This window comes from Cetorhinus maximus, chromosome 25, assembly GCF_964194155.1.
Source record: "Cetorhinus maximus chromosome 25, sCetMax3.hap1.1, whole genome shotgun sequence".
NCBI classification, from domain to species: domain Eukaryota; kingdom Metazoa; phylum Chordata; class Chondrichthyes; order Lamniformes; family Cetorhinidae; genus Cetorhinus; species Cetorhinus maximus.
The window spans coordinates 36,950,323-36,970,611 of NC_135903.1; the positions used below are offsets into that span (position 1 = coordinate 36,950,323).

Here is a 20,289-nt window from a genome sequence, read left to right on the forward strand (position 1 = left end):
CAATAAGGTGTGGGAAATGTCAGTATATTTCAAAAGCTGCTAATGCGACTTATTATCTAAATAGCTAATGTGTTCAATACTTCTGAAGGCTGCCTATTCACACTAGTTAATGCCCTGAAGTTCCTTGTCTGCTGGAAGTTCTTTCATTTGATAAATAATGTAAGAAATAAAGAATAATAGATGGATAAGAGAAAATTGCCATCAACCCTGAGGCTCAGGGGCGTAGTGATTTTATAAATGTCACTGAACCAAAACATATGGCAACATCCTGAAACATTTTGCTCCCTCTTTAGTAAATCCTGAAGGTTCTCAACCTTATCAATGTGTTGGACCTTGTCCAGTATTGATATGCTCCAGAGGAAAAAGAGGGCAAATTTGCCGAGGTTTCACTTGGGGCGCAGAGCCTTGCCAGTGTCAACTACAAGTTGGGGATGGTCCCAATTCTCTGACGAGTGCTCATCACGGGTGAGTCCGTGCATCTGGAGCACAGCCTCACTGAAGGTACCCCAGTGTCACTACTCAAAGAAAAACTGATATTTCATGAAATAAGGGTTGGTGGGAGAGGGTGAGAGAGGATGTATTGCACGCCAATTGAAAACCCACACTTTGATTTTTGTGTAATCCCTCAGAATTGGATGAATCCAATCATAGTCTTCACAATGGTTAATGGACAGCTGAAATGATGTTTTTAAGCTAGGAGTGGAACAACCCATTTTCTCCCCACCGCCATCCTTCCACATTCTTTGCTTTACAATGATCAATGAAGGTATTCATTAAAGTGGGTTGGTGAAACACATTGGTTTTCCTTGGTGCAGCCCACCCCTGGGAAAATTATACATGGTCTCTTTGACTTATACATGGTCTCTGAGGAAGCCCTTAATCTGCCTATTGTATATTGTTCGTTGATATTCCATTTATAAGTACAGCCATATGATGTTTAACCTTTATAACTTTAATAGTTACCCTGTGGAGAATCCCAGAAAGTTAGTTGGTTGGAGAGAAAGCGCTTAGCAGCAGGCTTCACTTGATAGTATTTTACCAAGCCCACTGGGTTCTTGACCTGATGCCACCTTCTGACAAAGCTGTGAAAACAATCAGCTGTCTTTGGAGAAAGATAATGTTTTGAGGAAAAGAAGCTTGACAAATTATTAATAAGTTTGTGGATTTTCAAGTTGTGATAAATCTTGATAGTGTTACAGATGTGTCCATTTGTTTCTCCTATTCTTGCTCCCCAGGCTTGCCAGATGAGAAGGGGAGAGTGCAAATTCTGAATATACACACAGCAAGAATGCGAGAGCACAGTCTGCTGAACGAGGATGTTGATGTTCTTGAACTCGCCCAAGAGACTAAGAATTTCAGTGGTGCTGAGTTGGAAGGGCTAGTGAGAGCTGCTCAGTCAACTGCAATGAACCGACACATAAAGGTAAGCAAAGACACTTGGGTGCTCAGTGGCAATTTCCTAAAATACATAATTGTTGCATTCATAGCTGCACCAGAAAATGGAACATCTGTCATTGATCCTCCTCAATCCAACCCTTGACCCCCCGCCATCCTTGCAAACTACCACCCCATCTCTGTCCTCACTTTCTTTCAATTCTTGACTTGCCTCCCAAATCTGTACCCGTCTCTTACCTGGAGTTCCATGCTTGAATCCTTCCAATCAGGTCTCCTGCCTGCCACAGTACTGAAATGGCCCTTATCAATTTCTTGGCTGACTTCCCATATTCTACCATCCGTAAACGTGGTCATCCAAAACTTTGCATGTGTCCTAACTCTCTCCAAATCCTGTTCACCCATCAATTCTCTGCTCACTGACCTACACTGGCTCTGAGTTAAGCAGCAACTCTTTATAAAATTCTCCTTATTTTCAGTCCCTCCATGGCATCACCTTTCCCTATCTCTGTAATTTCCTCTAGCCTCACCACCCTCCATGATATCTGTACTCATCTTATTTTTGCTTCTTGAATATCCCTAATTTTCAATGCTCCACCTTTGGTGGCCATGCCTTCAGTTGCCTGGGTCCTAAACTCTGGAGCTCCTTCCCCCATCTAACCTCTCTGCCTCACTTTCCTCCTCTAAGACGCTCTGTAAAACTTGACTAAAAGCTTGGTCAAAGAGTTATCTGCCCTAATTTTATGTGATAGTATCAATTTATTATCATAATGTACCTGTGAGCACCTTGGGATGTTTTATTGTATTAAAGGTGCTATAGAAGTAAAAGTTGTTTTGATTTGCATAACTATGCTAATGTTTCTGGGATTGCAATGTCTTGTTGCTGTTCGCCTCAGTTAAGTAGCGTCGCATCCACTATTAAAGAATGGTTGTGTCTGCTGAAATATTGATGTGATTGCATTTTAACACTGCTGGACAGACTCTACATGATATGCAGTGTTTTCTATGATGCAGCATTGCACTTCCTTAGATCCATTTGGACTTTAAATGGTTATATTTGAATGAAAGCTAAATAAATTGCAAGACTGGTTTAAAAACAGTTCCACCTTGATGGGACTGTGAATAATCTTACCAAGCATTCTCAATGCTACAATTTATTTCCTCCCTTTCCCAACTCCCCCCTCACCTCTCCAATCCTGGGACTGTTTCCAACAAACCTAAGTGCTACCCTTTGCACACAAAGTTGCAGCATGGATCAGGGCAGGTTGAAGCTCCTAAAGCTTACTGAAAATGGCTCGAATTGGCTTCTTGTTCCAGTCTTCAAGCGAAAGAATAAACAATTATCAAATCATGTGTCCTGATAGAAACTGCAAATTTGATTTATATTGAAAGCAAAAACTGAACAATATTAATATGGCAGTTTTCACCAGACTGAGTGTGTAGTGTTGATCTTAAGATTAGAGCAAGGCCATTCAGGGTTCAAATCAAGTATTTCTTATGAAAGGGTAGTAGAGGTCTGGAACCCTCTCCAAAAGGTTGTGGATGCTGCCAAGACACAGATAGATTTGTGTTTGGTAAGCTTAGCAAGAGATATAGACCAAAGACTGATGAATGAAGTTTCAGGTACAGATCAGTCACAATCTAATTGAATGGCAGAATAGGCTAGGGGGCTGAATGGCCTATTCCTGTTCCTTTGTATGAAAACTCCTGGGTGCGAGCAATAATGCTCGCATGATAAGACTAAACTTGTACCAGTGTCTGGAACAACTTTGTGAAGTTCCCTCAACTGACCACAGGCTGTACGTGCCTATCTTCATACAGGCCACAGGGGCAGGAAGACCTTGAACTGCACCAGGCTGCTTCTCATTCCCCATCACATTTAAAATTGGATGCAGGAAATTGACAGGGGTCTTTCAAAGTTGGACGTATCAAATTGAAAAGATGGTTTCTTGAATTTCAGCCAGGGGCTGGCCATAAATCTTTTTGCAAATGTTTCTAAGCGCCTTCAGAGCAAAACAAGCAGTCTGTGTCCCGTGACATTATTACACTTAAATACATTTTCAATATGAAATATCTCACTCAACATGTGGAATGTGCTGTTTCCTGAGTGAGTACAAAGGGCTGTGGATATCATTGGCACACTGATTGCTCTTGACATGGTTACTGTAATGTTCATACTCATCTATTCCAAATGACAACCTATCCCCAGTCAAGAGGACAGATAGGCAACCCACTCTCAGCAAGAACAATATTGCATTTATATATCACCTTTAAAGTGGTAAAATGTCCCAAGGCAATTCACAGGCGTGTTATCAGATGAACTTTTGCACCATGCTACTTGTGATGTTGGGTGAGAAAGCTTGGTCAAAGCACTAAATTTTAGAAGCACCCTAAAGTAACAGAGAGCGGACGAGGTGTTTAGGGAGATAATTTTAGAGCTTTGTGCCTACCCAGCTAGAATTAAAAGAACCAGAATTAGAAGAACATTGAGGTCGAAGTTCTAGGGCAGGAGGAGACATGGAAATAGGGAGGAGTGAGGCCGTGAAGCAATTTAAAAACTAAATGAGAATTTTAAGCTTGAATCGCTGATGGGTGATGAGCCAATGTAGGTCAGTTAATGCAGGGGTGATAGGTGAATGGGACTTGAGTGAGTTGGGTAGCAGAGTTCTAGATGAGCTTAAGATCTTATGACACATTTTTTAACTGCTTACACAAGGGAAACTGGTGGCTGAGCTTTGGATGAGTTAGCATTTATGGAGATGGGAGGCCAACAAGGAGGACATTGGAGAAATTGAGTTGAGGTGGCAAAAGCATGGATAAAGAAGCTTTGTTCAACCATAATATCACAGCTGAGATGGGGAACGTCAATGGGAAAATAGATGTTTTCTGACCTTCCTACTATAAAGCACAGCATTTTGATGGGTACTTCATTTAACTTCTTAAATTTGAAAATGCATACATTTGTGCATGCTTAAGAGTGCTATACAGTGGCACAGCTTGCTGGCATGTTGAGATTCCTTACTTGCCACATTTCAATCATATCATTGTGAATAGGCTACAAATGGTTCTCCAATCAATGCCTTTTGGAAGATTGGTCATCCTTAGTCATGCTTGAGCATTACTTGGCTAAAAACAGCACATGGCACAGAAGTGTATCAAAAACTGGTTTCAGCGGGTGTTTCCCAATCGTAATTGGTGATGAGTAGGCTTCCAAGGTTTGCAGCATTTTGTGACTGTTAAGGTTGTAATTTTGAACACACTACTCTGTAAATGAACACTCCAGTTCTTTTGCAATTGTTTGGTCCTGCGTCCTGAGAAAGTAACCCTTGCCTCTTAAACTTTGTGGAAGGCTGACTGACAGGTCTCCAGCATCCTTCCATCTACGTAAGTAATGGACAAGCAGCAAACAAGATGGGGTGTCTTCATATGGCGCAACTTTGCTAATAGGTGAAGAGGCCAATCCTTGAGAGGCAGATTCTGCCATAAGTGCCGCACATGAGGCAACAAAGTGTCACTGGGTTGTTTTCGGTGTTGGTGTCTGTTGCCAAGCCGCTGTAGCCACTGGTCGTCATGGTGGTGCACACCAGCGCACAGGAGGTGTTGCAGTTTTCCTCTGTCATCAGCTAGTAACTCCCAGGTGTGATGATCTATGTCTAGGGCCTTCATGACATTCTTGCAAGCATTCTTGAAGCAGAGGTTTGGGCACCCTACTTGTCGCCTGGCTCTGGTGACCACACCATACAGAGAGTGCTTGGGTATGTGGCTGTTTTCCATCCTGGGGATGCGCTTGAGCCAACAAAGCTGCTGCTGTTTCACGAGTGTAACAAACTTGGAGAGGACTGCTGCATTTGTGATCCTGTCCTGACAGGATATACCCATAATACACTACAGGCATCGAAGGTGGAAATTTGAGCTTCTTGATAGCTGTAAGCCCTCCATATTTCACAGCCGCACAGCAAGGTGCAAGAATACAAGCCTTATGGACCATCAGCTGGGTCTTAAGGGTCAGCTTGATAATGTGCAATGAGATGAGATTAATTAATCACTTCATAGAGGATCCCCTAGGTTTGAGTGATCACAACATGATAAGATTTTACTTACACTTTGAGGATGAGAAACTTGGGTCTGAAACTAATATCTTAAACTTAAGTAAAGGCAATTACAAGGATATGAAGAAAAAGTTGGCTGCAGTGGAATGGGAAAATAGGTTAAAAGCTAAGGCGATAAAGAAGCAGTGGCAGGCATTTGAGATATTTCATAACTCGTGTTTATTTGTACAGTGTCTCCTTATCTTTTGCATGACTCTCTTGGCTACTTTCAGGTCATGTAGTGTTTTAGCTGTTGGGTTTGTGTTGTGCATCATGTGGGCTTTTTTTCTGCATAAATGCTAGATGACATCTCAGCTGAGTAGGTCTCAAACCAGTCCTTACTGTAGGTTCCAACTTTACCAAATGATGCTTCTGTTACTTCACAGATGATTGAGCTTAGTGACTTCCAAGCTTCTTTAACCAGCATAGGCATTTCCTGGAAAATTTTTGGCGGGTAGCAATTGTTCTTGTGACAGTGAGAAACGCTGGTATTTGACATCATCTCTTGCGCAAGGGATGTCGATGTGTGGTGGACTGTCACGTTTGGAATTGTGCACCTTAATTCTGCTGACAGGAGTGTGGTCGGTATCAAAATCCACACAATCTGAGCTGGTAGGTGCGGGTGTGGAAAACACTGGGCAGCTCATGCCTTCTAATGATGCCCAAGTCCAGTTGGTGCCATGATACCTTGTGACGATGTCTGTCCTGAAAGAAGGTGTTGATGATGCGGAGTTCATTCAGGGCACAAAGCTCATGAAGGCGTTGTCCATTATCATTGATCTTGCCCAACCCCGTGACGATCAAGGCACGTTGTCCATGAATCACTGTCTGCTGCAACATGTGCATTGAAGTCACCCAGGCTGAATAGCCTCTCATCATTTGGAATGTTCCTCAATGTTACCTAGGGAGTGATAGAAATGGTCTTTATCTGAGATGGTGGCATACAGTATTGGTGTGTAGGCACATATGTTGTTGACTGTGCCTCCAGATGACAACTGAAGGGAAATGAGGTTGACTTTGTCAGCCGCTTGCTCACTGCAAAGCCTACCCCATGTTCACAGTGAGTTCCAGCGCTCTTTCTGTGCCAATAGAAGGTGTAATTAGCTTTATGAATAAAAATTGTGTTGGCTAAACTGGTTTCTTGTCGAGCAGCAATGTCGACACCAACCTTGTGTAGTTCACAGTCAGTAAGGACCATCTTGCGTACACTCACTGTAGAGTGTGGGTGGTTGTTCATGCTAGGGCGCATAGCCCTCATTCTAGCTTCAAAGCCAAGCAGTTACCATTCTTTGTTTGCTACATAGCCTAGGCATAGTTTTAAGAGGTGCAGACTTGCCAAGCTTCTGTACCCACGTCTTGACCTTGTAGGCTGATATCCAGAGGAAAGGTGAAAGCCTATGCATGTCTGGGACCTGGTTTGTTGCAGGAGTTGCTTGAAGGTGCCAGTTTGAGGGAAGCACCAATGATACTCCACTCCATATTTTGTCGGATTTACTTGGTTATTAATGCTTTATGTTGGTCGTGTTAATGTTGAAAGGCATAACAGGCAGGGCTCAGATCGACACAGATGTAGATGTAACCTTCTCCTCCAGGTGTGCCATTCCCTGGCCCCTGCCGCAGCAGTCAGACCCCCAACCTCCAGTGCCCACAGGTGAAACCCAGCCTAGCCACTGATCCCCCTCCATAGAGCCCCCACCTCAGCAAATTAAATTAAGTTAAATGAAATCCCCTCACTAGCCCACCACCTCAGCAATTTAATCCCCTCAGTAAAACTCACACCTCAATACTAAACCACCTCAGTAAGTCCCCACCACACTACTTACTCTTGCCCACCCCTCTCCCCCCCCCCCCACCCAACAGCCCCTCATAGCAGCAAATCCCCCCACTGAACTCACCCACCATAGTACTAAATCACTCATTAATCCCTCAAGAAACCTTTTATCACTGGCCTAAATTCCCCCAAAAAGCCCTCACCACAGTGCAGCAATCAACCCCCCGAAAATCCTCACCCCTGCACTAAATCTCCCAAAAATAACTCCTCACCACAGAAAAACCCCCCACAATAAAGTATTATAACCCTTCATTGACAGTAGATACCCCCGGTTAGCCCCTCACTCAGTGCTAATAACCTGGCTGGTTTCAGAGGATTCTGAAAAATGAGTGAGGCCTTCCCCCACCACTCAAGCCCTCAGGGTAGCCCCAACTGAACCATGGCGTTGGGAGAGCATGTGCCAAGGGTGCTGGAGGGAAAATCCCCCCCTCCCCACCAAGTTCAATGAGTGGCTCCCAGGGTTAATCCAATCCCCCTGCTTGTGGCTTCCAGCCAGCCCTGCGCTCAGGCCTCACTGCGCCAGGCCCACGCTCTCCCCCACGCTCAAGAAAAAACCCGCTTAAAAACATCTGCGCCAACTCTACCTGATTTGATGGCCTGGAGGGATAGGGATACAGTGATCGATCCCCTAAGTCGCTGCAGGCGATCATGACCAGTCATTGCTAAGCACGTTGTTGGAGCGGTCTGCCATGGTCCTTCAGTTGTCTGGCTGACTAACAGGAAAAAGTGTTAAGTAATACTCAACTCTGAGGTGAATGTGAAGCTGGCAGAATATGCAATGTTTGCACAGTCCCTTCTGTCCCTCATTGAGACTTTCTGTAGTCTTCTGAATTGGTAACCAGAGGCTGAACCCATGTAGGTGCTGGCATTTGTTTCCTCATCTAAACAGCATTATCCATGTCTGGATGTTTTCCTGAGAATGTAGATGCTGTAGATTAGAGTAGTTCCATTGTTGTGCTTGTTTTGGTTTTTTTTTCTCTCTGCTTGCCCTCAGGTAGGTCTCTACTTCCATCCCCTCTCTCCCTCCCCGCCCCCCCACTTCCAATTGAATCAAGTGTAATGTTATCCTGCTTTCAGTCATTAGAGCAAACAGATTCCTCTGAAATTGATCTTATGACCAATCTGCGGTTGAATTCCAGGTGAGGCCCCACACGCCCACCTTGAATTATTTTTGTTGTACACAAAAATGGCTGCCACCAAGCAAAACTGCTTTACACTGTTGTCCTTTTATACAGGGTAGATTTACAAACTAACCAAGCCATTCTTGCCCATTCTTGCAGAGCCCTGCATTATCTAATGTGGGAGGCTGGCAAAAATCATGGAAATTGTGCAAGACCAAAACAGCAATGATGCTGTGACTCTTGCGTGAAATAAGAACCAGAGGTAAAGCTAATTTAGTTCCTTCATTGTTTGCTAGTGCCTTATTTGCACTACAGAACTGCTTTCAACTCAAGCAGCTCTAATGGACTAGTTCCTATTGTTTGAAATTTTACTGTTCATATGGATAGCAGCAAGATTTTAAGGGAGTTGGCTTTTGATGTGTGATAGCACTCTGGCCTCTGTCAGAAGATCGTGTGTTCAAGCCCCCTGGAGAATTTTGTGTATAATCTCTGCTGGCACTTCAGGATAGTACTGGAGCAGTGCTATTTGTCGGAGGGTACTGTCTTTTGGATGAGATGATAAACTGAGGCATGGCCTGTCCATGGTGTATAAGATCCCATAGCACTTTTTGAAGAGCTTGGTAGTTCTATCCAGTGCCCTAGTCAATATTTATCCCCTAACTAATGTTAAAAAAAACAGATTGTGTGGTTGTTTGTGCGACCTTGCTGTGTGCAAATTCAGCTGCCACATTTTCTACCTTCCAACAATACTACACTTCAAAAGTACTTCATTGACTATGAAGAACCTTTGAATATCCTGAGTTGGTGAAAGATGCTAAATAAATGTAAGTTTGTTCTTCCTAAATACTTGAGTGCTGCAGATTGTTTGTTGTAAATAAGCAATACTGTTCCAACTAAATGGAATCCCAAATAATTCTAGTGTAGCCATGGTAAGTATCAGATCAGCTGCTTTGTTACTTAAAGATCATTGAAATGAAATGAAGAAAGGCTCTGCTGCAGTTGTTTGTTGAGGAGTCGGCGGTATATTAAGCGCTGTAAACCCTAAGTACTTTAACAACACTGCAACGGCAGCAACTACTTGGATTTAAATAGTGTCATTAGTGTAGGTAAAAATTCAAAGTTGAGTTTCACAGAAGGAGAAGGCAGTAAACATAAAGCCTGAGAGGAAGTGCTAGGAGAGGTGACAGAAATCACAGGATTGCATTTCGGAGCTTTTTGAAGGTGATGAGGAGGGTGAAGTTTTAGGAAGGGAGGTCCAGAAGGTAGGGCTGAGTGGCTGAAAGTTAATTATATAAAGTGGTAGATGACTGAGGGTTGTTAGTTGTGCCCATTAAGCATATTTTGTTTTTGACAGGAAAAGAGCTTTTTGCAAATAGTTGTAGTTCTTTTGTGTGATACACCCTCTAAACCAGCATAAGATGTTGGTGGATGTTCATTGTAATGATGCTCAATGTGATGGTTTAAGGTCTGGGTGTCTTTTATTATTGTAACCAGGAGAACAACAAATGACAAATCCAGCCTGAGAGCAATGACCCTTCTGGGCCTATCTGCTGAGCACCTCACTGATTGCAAGCATCACACTGAGATTGTCGTAATTTAACACGTTTAAACACTGGCGTTATGACGAGTGCTGGTATTTAGGTATTCCTGCTGGGGTTGGAATTTGCACCCCCCACACAACCAAAATTATTTTTGCAACTGTTCAACAGTCTATGGATTATATATGAAAGCTACTTGGCCACAGTCCCAACTTGCATTCATATAGAGCTTTAACCAAGAACAATGTGCCTTCCCAAAGACGTAATCGGAAAAACCTGAACTCTGACCAAAAGGAGGCGATATTGGGAGGGGTCACCAAAAACTTCACAAAAGAGGTGGCTTTAATAGACGTTAGACATTGATCAGGTGTGTTGGTGGGCAGGGGGTGAGGGGTTGGTGTGTGGTGAGAGGGTTGATGAGAAGTTTATGGAGGAAGTTCCCTCGCTTGAGGCCTAGGTGGCTTGAGGCACACAGCTGCCACTAGGTTGAAAAAGAGTATGTAATAAGGGCAGAGTCAGAGGAAAGGGGAAGTTGGGAGAGAACAGTTGTCGTCAGGCTGGAGGAGGCTATGGAGATGAGGGTGAGACTGTGAAAGGCTTTAAAGACTGAGAAATTTAAATTGGAGGAGTTGAGGGCCCAGAAGGGCAGGAAGAATGGGAGAGGTAGACTCTGTTGGATGGGGCACAGTCAGTGGGGATAAACTGAAGTTTTTGGCCAATGAGGATGTAAAACTGGCCTGGGGAGCACTTTAATAATGTCCAGAGGTGATAAGGGGGTGGATGAGGGTTTTAGCAACAGATAGACTGAGTTGGGGGTGAAGGTAAGCAATGTTAGAGGTGGAAGCAGTGTTTCTGATGGAGAATCTAAGGTTGAATAGCATACTGAAGCTGTGAAGTGTATTGCAGCCTGAAGCAGTGGCTGGGATGTAAATTGGTGGCAATGGTAGAGTTTATGGCATGGCCCGAAGATTGTTCAATGTTTAACTGGAGGAAATTGGAGCTCATGACAGCCGGATGTTTGAACAGTCTGACAACACTGAGGCAGTGAAGGGGTTGAGATAGGTGGTGGAGGTAGAGCTGAGTTCTATTAGTGTAAGCTTTTATTCTTTCTTGGGATGTGAGCATCGTGGGAAGGCCAGCATTTGTTCCCTATCCCTAATTGCCCTTGAACTGAGTGGCTTCCTAGGCCATTTCAGAAGGCATTTGAGACTCAACCACATTGCTGTGGGTCTGGAGTCACATGTAGGCTAGACCAGGTAAGGATGACAAATTTCCTTCCCTAAAAGACATTGGTGAACCAGATGGGTTTTTATGACAATCGATAATGGTTTCATGGTCACCATTGCTGAGACCAGCTTTCGTTTTCAGATTTTTATTAACTGAATTTAAATTCCACCAGCCGTCATGGTGGGATTTGAACCCCTTTCTCCATAGCATTAGCCTGGGCCTCTGGATTATTAGGCCAGTGACTTTACCACTACGCCACCATCTCCCCCTAAAGTGTAGAAGACAATTCCCCATGTCTACAGGTGATGCTGTCATAGGGCACATGAGAAGAATAGGGGGTCATGGATAGATCTTGGGTGACTCCTGAAGTAACTATACAGGTGGGAAGGGAAGCCATTGATAGTGATGCTCTAGCTATGATTGGAGCCAAATGACTGAGTCCCATTGAGCTGGGCAATGGAGGGAGAGATAGGGGCAGAGCATTTATGGTGGATTATCATCCAACTCCCTTTTTGGGACAATTCCATATCAGACATTCCTCTCAGATGATACCCCTCAACTTTAGGTTGAGACAGCTGATGCTGAATGGGTCTGACCAATCTTTCCCTAAAGAAGTTTCAGTCAGATTATAATATCCTGGATATAATTATGGTCCAGGATTAACTCAGTGATGTAGCCCCTCCCCCACCAAAGAGGGTATAGAGTCACTAGTTAGCAATACAGAAGACTTAGAGACAATATAAATTCCAAATATATAGATGTTTATTAAAGAACCGAACATTGAATTTACAGTGTGGTGAAAACAGCCAACTGCCCCAGACTTAATTGGGTTTGAGGCGGGAAGGTGGCAGGGTGCTCATCTGCCATCCTCACATCCGATTAAATACCCTTCCCGTCTCCAAACATGCCACTCGAGAGGACAGAAGATTCTGGCCCTTGTCTCCAAGAAGCTCAGTGAGGGGGGGGCCACCCGTTGATTAGTGTTGCATTTTAACTCTGACCTTATTAAATAAACATAGGACCACCCTTTGAATTGCAATTACTTCAGGTTTGTTCACCAGTTTCTCACCAGGTGTTTTCATTTATCTTGCATTAAAACATTTCAATCTCCAAATTCTAAGTTTTATTCCTAAAATATATGAATCATGAAATTACACATTCACAAAAGTTTACTGCGAGAGACACTGGAATAGATTTAGCGAATCTAAAATTCCAATGTGTCCTCTCAATATCAGTGTTCCATGAGGCAGTATAACTAATTTCTTATGTATGCGGGTGGTACCTTAATTGTAATTAAGTTCAGCCTCTTTATGTCTCAAAAAATGTTTGTATCATTGTTGTTGCTCATTTGTTGCATTGATGTTGTATCATTTGCACATCCCTAATTGCCCTTGAGAAGATGGTGGTGAGTTGCCACCTTGAACCACTGCAGTCCATGTGGTGTAGGTACACCCACAGTGGTGTTAGGATGGGAGTTCCAGGATTTTTACCCAGCGACAGTGAAGGAACGGCGATATATTTCCAAGTGAGTGACTTGGAGGGGAACTCCCAGGTGGTAGTGTTCCCGTTTATCTGCTGCACTTGTCCTTCTAGGTGATAGTGGTCGTGGGTTTGGAAGGTGCTGTATAAGGAGCCTTGGTGAATTCCTGCAGTGCATCTTGTAGGTGGTGCACAATGCTGCTACTGTGCGTTGGTGATGGAGGGAGTGAATGTTTGTGGATGTGGTGCCAATCAAGCGGTCTGCTTTGTCTTGAATGGTGTCCAGCTTCTTCAGTGCTGTAGAAGCTGCACTAATTCAGGCAAGTGGGGAGTATTCCATCACATTCCTGACTTGTGCATTGTAGCTGATGGACAGGCTTTGAGGAGTCAGGAGGTGAGTTACTCGTCGCATGATTCCTAGCCTCTGAACTGCTCCTGTAGCCACAGTATTTATGTGGTTAGTTCAGTTTCTGGTCAATGGCAACTCCCAGGAACTCCTGCAGTGATGTCCTAGAGCTGAGATGACTGACCTCCAACAACCACAACTATCTTCCTTTGTGCTAGGTATGACTCCAACCAGTGGAGAGTTTTCCCCCTGATTCCCATTGACTCCAGTTTTGCTAGGGCTCCTTGATACCACGCTTGGTCAACTGTTGCCTTGAAGTCAAGGGCAGTCACTCTCACCTCAGCTCGGGAGTTCAGCTCTTCTGTCCATGTTTGAACCAAGGCTGTAATGAGGTCAGGAGCTGCATCTGCTGCCCTTGTCCTTTTATGTGTTGGAGATTGAGTGTTTGGAAGATAGTGTCGAAGGAGCCTTGGCGAGTTGCTGCAATGCATCTTTTATATGGTACACACTGCTGCAACTGTGCGTCGGTGGAAGGAGGAATGGTGGTGGATAGAGTGCCATTCGAGTGGGCTGCTTTGTCTGGAATGGTGCTAAGCTTCTTGAGTGTTGCACACATCCAGGCAAGAGGAAAGTATTTCATCAATCTCTTGACTTGTGCCTTTTAGATGGGGGAGGGGCTTTGGATGTCAGGAGATGAGTTATTCAAAACAAAATTCCCAGCCTCTGCTCTTGTAGTACAATATTAATATGGATGGTCCAGTTTAAATTTCTGGCCAGTGGTAACCCCCAGGATGTTGATGGTGGGGGATTGAGTGATGGTAATGCTATTGAATGTCAAGAGAAGGTGATTAGATTCTCTCTTGTTCAAGGTGGTCAATGCCTGGCACTAGGGTGGCTTGAATGTTACTTGCTTTTTACCCCAAGCTGGAATGTTGCCTGGGTCCATCTGCATCTGGGCATGGACTGCTTCAGTATCTGAGAAGTCATGAATGGTACTGAACCCTGAACAATCATTAGTGAGCATCCCCATTTCTGACCTTGTGATGGAGCAAAGAACTTTGATCTAGCAGCTGCAGATGGTTGGACCTAGGAAATTACCCTGAAGATCTTTGTCAGCCAATTTCCTGGACCCGAGATGGATCATCCACTTAATACTTTTGTCTGAAGGTGGTGGCAATTGCTTCCGCCTTTTGTACTGATGTGCTGGGCTCCCCCATCATTGAGAATGGGGATATTTGTGGAGCCTCCTCTTCCGGCTACTTGTTCAATTGTCCACCGCTACTCACAAGTGGATGTAGTGGAATGCAGAGTTTTGATCTGATTGGTTGATTGTGGGATCATTTAGCTCTGTCAATTGCATGCTGCTTCTGCTGTTTGACATTCAAGTAGTCCTGTGTTGCAGTTTCACCAGGTTGGTGCCTCATTTTTAGGTATGCCTGGCATGCTCTCCTGCACTCCTCATTAAACTAGAGTTGCTCCCCTGGCTTAATAATAATGGTTGAGTGTGAGAGTGTTATGGACAGAGGAGAGGGGCAAAATTGAACTTGATTATTCTCTTGCTGTATGTCTATAAGGGGTGTTTTTTGTTTTAAAAATAGGCTGTGGTGCTGTTTCCCCAAACCCTCAATTTATGTCCAATGTTTAAAGTGACATGCAGCAAACTCTATGATTAAATCAAAACGGTAGTTTATTCATGCATTCAAACCTGGGGACATGATCATAACTTAATACACAAATATACTGTAAGAGAGATAGAAAAGAGGAGTGTTACAACTATGAATAACTTAATAACAAAAGAGCCACAAAAATGGATATAACTTCATGTGATTTCCAGAGTCTAGCAAGTCAAAGTCCAAAAGAGGATTTCTTCATGGAGAAGTTCCAGTTCTGGTAGGTTCCTGGCAGAAGACAGTAGTGCAGAATCCCTTTACAATGGATGGTGATGGAGTGAGATGAGATTTCTATGCATTGGTCTGCTTGGCAGGCGATGGTGAGAGACTTCTAGATAAACATGCTTCGAGGGTCTGAGACTTGCTGCAGGTTGCTTGGCCAACCTGGAGCCCTGTTGGCCTTGCAGGTGGAGGTAAACCAGCAGACTGCATTGCTGTTGAGCTCTCAACTGTATATGGAGATTTCAAAATAGTCAAGTCATGTGACCTCCCCCCACAATGAGTTCATAAAGGGATATTTATCTGGTGTCTGGGTCTCGCTTTTGTTTAGTGGCTTATGTTCCAGTCATTAGCCTCTGAAAGAGTCATTATTCATATTGATGACCCTGCTCCATTGTCTTGATAGATCCTCAGACTCTGCTAGAGGAGTAAGTATATAAAGATGCAAGTTACATCCATTTCCTTTCAGCATCTCCTTTTTGAAATGGACCTTGACAGTCTCAGGTGTGTGTCTGATAGTGCCTCTGCAGTTATAATGAGTTTCGATGCCTCTCTTTGTTATAGATCTCTGGTTTTGAGGATTATAATGGGTTCTTACAGTAAGGTGTGAGATTGTACAAGGGTAGAGGTGGAACTCTTTTGTCCTTGTAACTGCTGTTGGAAATTTCCAGAAACTATGGCCAATCTTGAGTCACGTGACTGGTAGCAGCCATCTTTTGGTTTAACAAAGTCAATTTTTAAATGAGGGAAAAGAATAAAGTTTGATTTACACAGTTTGATTTCTTTCATGTCTTACTGACATGTCGGGGGTATACTGGACCATGAGGTTACAGATTGTAGTGAAATACAATTCTGCTGATGGCCCATGCCCATGCTATCTCTCCCACTGTTATTGATGTAGAAACTGGAAAATGCACTGTCTGCGTTCTGGTAGATTGTCGTCAGCTGCCCCTCGAATCGAGGAAATGCCTGCTCAGGGTTGAGAGTTTCTGCCATTCGCCTTCATGTGACTGAACAGGCTGATTGTCGGCCCGCAGATCTTTTGGCATGTGGGACAGGACCCTTAGGTGGTGAGATCTGCGGTATAGGATTTCCTGCCTTTTCTTTCCTCCTCTGCCGCCTATTCACCTCATCATTAAGGCATTAGGACTCAAAAGCATGATGTAGCTTAATGGACAATTTCTCGCCATCTTGAATGATTGATTGGTAGCAAGCTCCTCCCAATCATTAACGTCAATGCCATTCCTCCTCCTTTCAAGGAGAGTTTCAGAGTATTTTTGAAGTGTTTCCTTTATCCTCCCCTGGAATGCATGCCATTTGAGAGGTGAGCAAACAGGACTTGACGGGGGAGATGCCGTTTGGCCATCCAGACAGTGTCCAATCCATTGCTGTTGATTTTGCAGGAGTTTTACCCTGAATGCTTGCGGACCTGGCTTCAAAGAGGACACTAGCATTTGTTCTCCGTATTTTTTTTCTGGTATGTAGCAGTCGAATGATAGGCAGCCTCCCAGAGCTGCATGATGTAGGAATGATGGAAGATCGCAACTTGGTTAATGCATTGAGTGGTGCATTGACATTATGACTGAAATTAGGGCTTTATTGGTCCCTAGTAGTACTGAAACTGGACTGAAGGAATTCGAACAAGAAGTTTCAGAAGAGATCCTCATGGGAATAAGAGACTGGAAATATAGTAATTCGAGGGACAGATCAGCTGGGGGTGGGGGGGTGCCTTTTAGCATCACTACACTTCTAGATTCTTTTCCTGTCATTTCCTCTCAATTGTTCCTATTTGTTTTCTACTAATGGCTGTTTCCCCTCCCTAGCTACATGATTTTGAAACTATTTGAACAATTTGTTAGAGGGTTACTGACTTTGTCAAGACACCATAGTAAAAGCAGATACTCTAGGGGGAAAATGTTAATAATTACAGATTACTTCAGGTAGTGACTACACCTAATTTTAAGATGGGAAACTTGCCTTGAGATTGGCTTTGTTTCTTGGCACTGCACCCTGCCTGTAAGAGGGATGTCTAATAAAGCTTTAATAACACTTCATTTTAGCACAATAGTACATTAACAGCCATTTTCCATTTCATGAATCAGTGCATCTTACCTTAATGGGATCTTACAATTGCTAGTTTGTAGAATTGGAGTTTGCCCCTTAGCAGCAGAATTTGGCACAGAGTGTTGAGCTAGTGAGAATACGTTCATGGATTCTTCAACTTTTGCTCCATTTGCTTTAATTTCCTGTTGATGTTTTAGTGTGTTGGAAATAATTATTTGCACTCTATGCTTTTTGGTTCAGAAAACATTGAACTGGTTGTCAGTTGCAAATTGCTGAATGTCCAGATGGTCTGGCTGTATCACGAATGGTAGAATTTAAATGCTCCGAGTCCATTGTTGTTCCCTTTACAATTGGTATTCTTGTGAATCTGTCCTGATGAGTGCATGATGAAAAGCTTCGACAGCATGTCTCTCATTTTTTTCAGCAATACTCTCATTCTGTATTACCGTATGACTCTTTGACTGGCTTTTTTTCAGTGTGGACCATCACACTCTACTACACCAATGTCAATTGCAATTACTTTATAAATTCAAGTTTATAAAGTATTTAAAGTTTTTTAAAAAAAAACAAGTCATTATGTCTGAAGCATTGTTAAACGAAAGATGTAGGTGCCATAAGAAACTGGACAAAGTTTAAAGGTACCAACATTTAGCAATTAATATTTGGGATATTTTGTAAAAGCGCTTCTCTGGCCAGAACCAGTGAAAGGGTTAACAATGTCAGTGGGAAAAGCACGATGTAACTATAATGATGCCTTCATTTGTTTTAAGTTGCAATTCTGAGTTAACAGCACTAATTTTACACTGTTGGTAGCACAAAACAAGTTCTTATGATAATTTAAATTGAAAAAATATCCTAAATTACTTCACAAATAGTTAAATGGAAAATAGACACCTATGTCCAACAGGGCCATATCCAGCTCTTAATTTTCCTCCCTAAATCCCTGACTGTTCTCTCTTTCTTAACTGCACTCCTTAAGACCTATCTCTTTGACCAAGTTTTTTGTCACCTGCCCTAGTATCCCCCTGTGTAGCTTGGTAACAAAGTTTGACTGCTTATGTGATGTATCTTGGGATGTTTTATTATGGTGAAAGTGCTATGTAAAGGTGAGTTGTTGAAGGTATGCTGAGGTCAGTTGTTGCACTCCAACTGCTGATGTGACAGTGATCAACAACTTCAGGTTTCTGGTTTGAACCCAATTTGAGCTTCTGGATTTGTACAGCCGAGTTGCTCACTTGATAAACTTGTTTGGCCACTAGAAGTGGAGAGACCCCCCTAGTTCTAGAGAAGATAAAGGCATTATCCATTCCTCCTCCCCTTTCTCTGATACAGAGAAGCTGAACAGCTATTAAATGCAGGTCTGAAAGTCCATTTGCATGTACTGGTACTTTTTGAAATGGGTACAGACATTTCACAATGCAGTTTAACCTTTTGACAGTGCTGCCCCTTGACATTCTGAGCCATTGTTCCTGTAACTAGTCTGGACAAGTACAGAGGGTGAAGCTGCACAGAATGCCATGTCCTCCAGGACAAATTTTAAACATTCAGGGAGGTCTTTTTCTGTGCTTCATCTCTGATGTTCTACTTGTTTTACACGCATCCAGTAATTTATATTTAAATTGTATGAGCTTATTTTATGCTACCAACAGTGTAAAATTAGTGCTGTTAACTCAGAATTGCAACTTAAAACAAGTAAAGGCATCATTATAGTTACATCGTGCTTTTCCCACTGACATTGTTAACCCTTTCACTGGTTCTGGCCAGAGATGCACTTCTACAAAATATCCCAAATGTTAATTGCTGCTAAATGTTGGTATTTTTAAACTTTGCTCAGTTTCTTATGGCACTACATCTTTTATTTAACAATGCTTCAGACTTAATGACTTGTTTTTGAACCAGAAATGTGGAGAGAGTTTTATCAGAGGAAAATAAGCTAATGGACCTAAAATGCAGTCTGTTTAACCATTGTGGGTTTGGCCCAGTTGCTGGCATGCTTGAGTTGAGCCTGAAGATTGAGAATTTGAACCCAACTCCAGGACTAAAGCCTTTTGTGTGGGCACCCATTCAAATGTTGTAGTGCTACATGTGCCTCTTCAATCTTCCAAGCACTTCAAACTGCTTGGGTGAGTGGAGTAAGAAGTCTTTGAAGAACACTTACAAATGCGCAGTGCTTTTGATGAATCTGTTTTTCAGATAAGGCACAGCAGCCCTCGTGAGGTTAGGTGGAGCCTCTGAATTTCTTCCCCCTCCCTGGTAGTCCAATTTTGTTGACACTGGTTAAGTAGATAATGTAGCATTGTCACCAAATGTGATGATTAAAAACTTACACACACTTATATAGCAAGTTTGATATCATATAGCATCCCAAGCCGCTTCACGGGATCATTATCAAACAAAATCTGACACTGAGCCAAAGCCGATATAAGGACATGTGGAGGTAAGTTTTAAGGAATGGCTTAAAGGAGGAGAGAGAGCTAGAGGGGCAGAGCTTTACAGAGGATGTTGCAGATGTTAGAGCCTAGGTAGCTGAAGGCATGGCCACCAATGACACCCGCCTGAAGTGGCAATCTCTGGAACACCTAGAGGTATTGCTCCTGCTAGCCAATGTCGAGTCTCTTGGTTTCAGCGAGGTGGTTGCACAGCCCGTTCCCAAATTGTGAATCTTGTGCAGCTTGCATTAATCACAATGTAAACCAGCTGAGTGTGTTATCGCTGGTATTGAGAGGGTCCAGTTTCCTTGGTCTTTCTGTTGACTAGATTTGGTGAAACCTGTGCTTTTGGGAACAAATTCATTACTATTTATATAGCAGCTGCTTTTTTAAAAGAAGAATTCTTCGGCTGTGAGCATCTCTGAAAAGGCTAGCATTTATTCCTATCTCTCGTTGGTTTTATGCAGGCCACTTCAGATGATAGATGGAGTGACATATAGGCCAAACCAAGTAAGAATGGCAGGTTTCGACCACCCCGCCTAAAAGGTATTGGTGAAGCATTGATCTTTTATGACAATCCAACAACAGCTTTATAGTTGTTTATACCCTGCTGGACATGGAACTTGACATTGAGACCAGACCTCTGGTCATCTCCTCAGTGAACACTAAGTATTGGATGCAGGTACCCCAAGTTTTCAAACTGCCATGATGGGATTTGAAACTCTGTTCTCTAGACTGTTAGCCCAGGTCTCTAGATTGCTAGTCCAGCAACAACATGATCATAAAGAACCTTCTTTACATCACAACTTGCATATATATTAATCTTTTAATATAAGACATCACAAGTTGCTAAGTATAAAAGCTCTCAAACCTATCTCTTATAGG

At 43.0% G+C, this 20,289-nt stretch overlaps 1 protein-coding gene across 2 annotated transcripts in view; it reads left to right on the forward strand.

The window, feature by feature from the left end:
* The window catches only part of nsfa (N-ethylmaleimide-sensitive factor a), a 311,021-nt gene that overhangs the window by 165,584 nt on the left and 125,148 nt on the right, over positions 1 to 20,289 (forward strand). For both annotated transcript variants that reach the window (XM_078529818.1, XM_078529817.1), the window contains exon 12: positions 1,236 to 1,423. In XM_078529818.1, the coding sequence (XP_078385944.1) occupies positions 1,236 to 1,423 (188 nt within the window). The remainder of the gene's footprint in view (positions 1 to 1,235; positions 1,424 to 20,289) is intronic.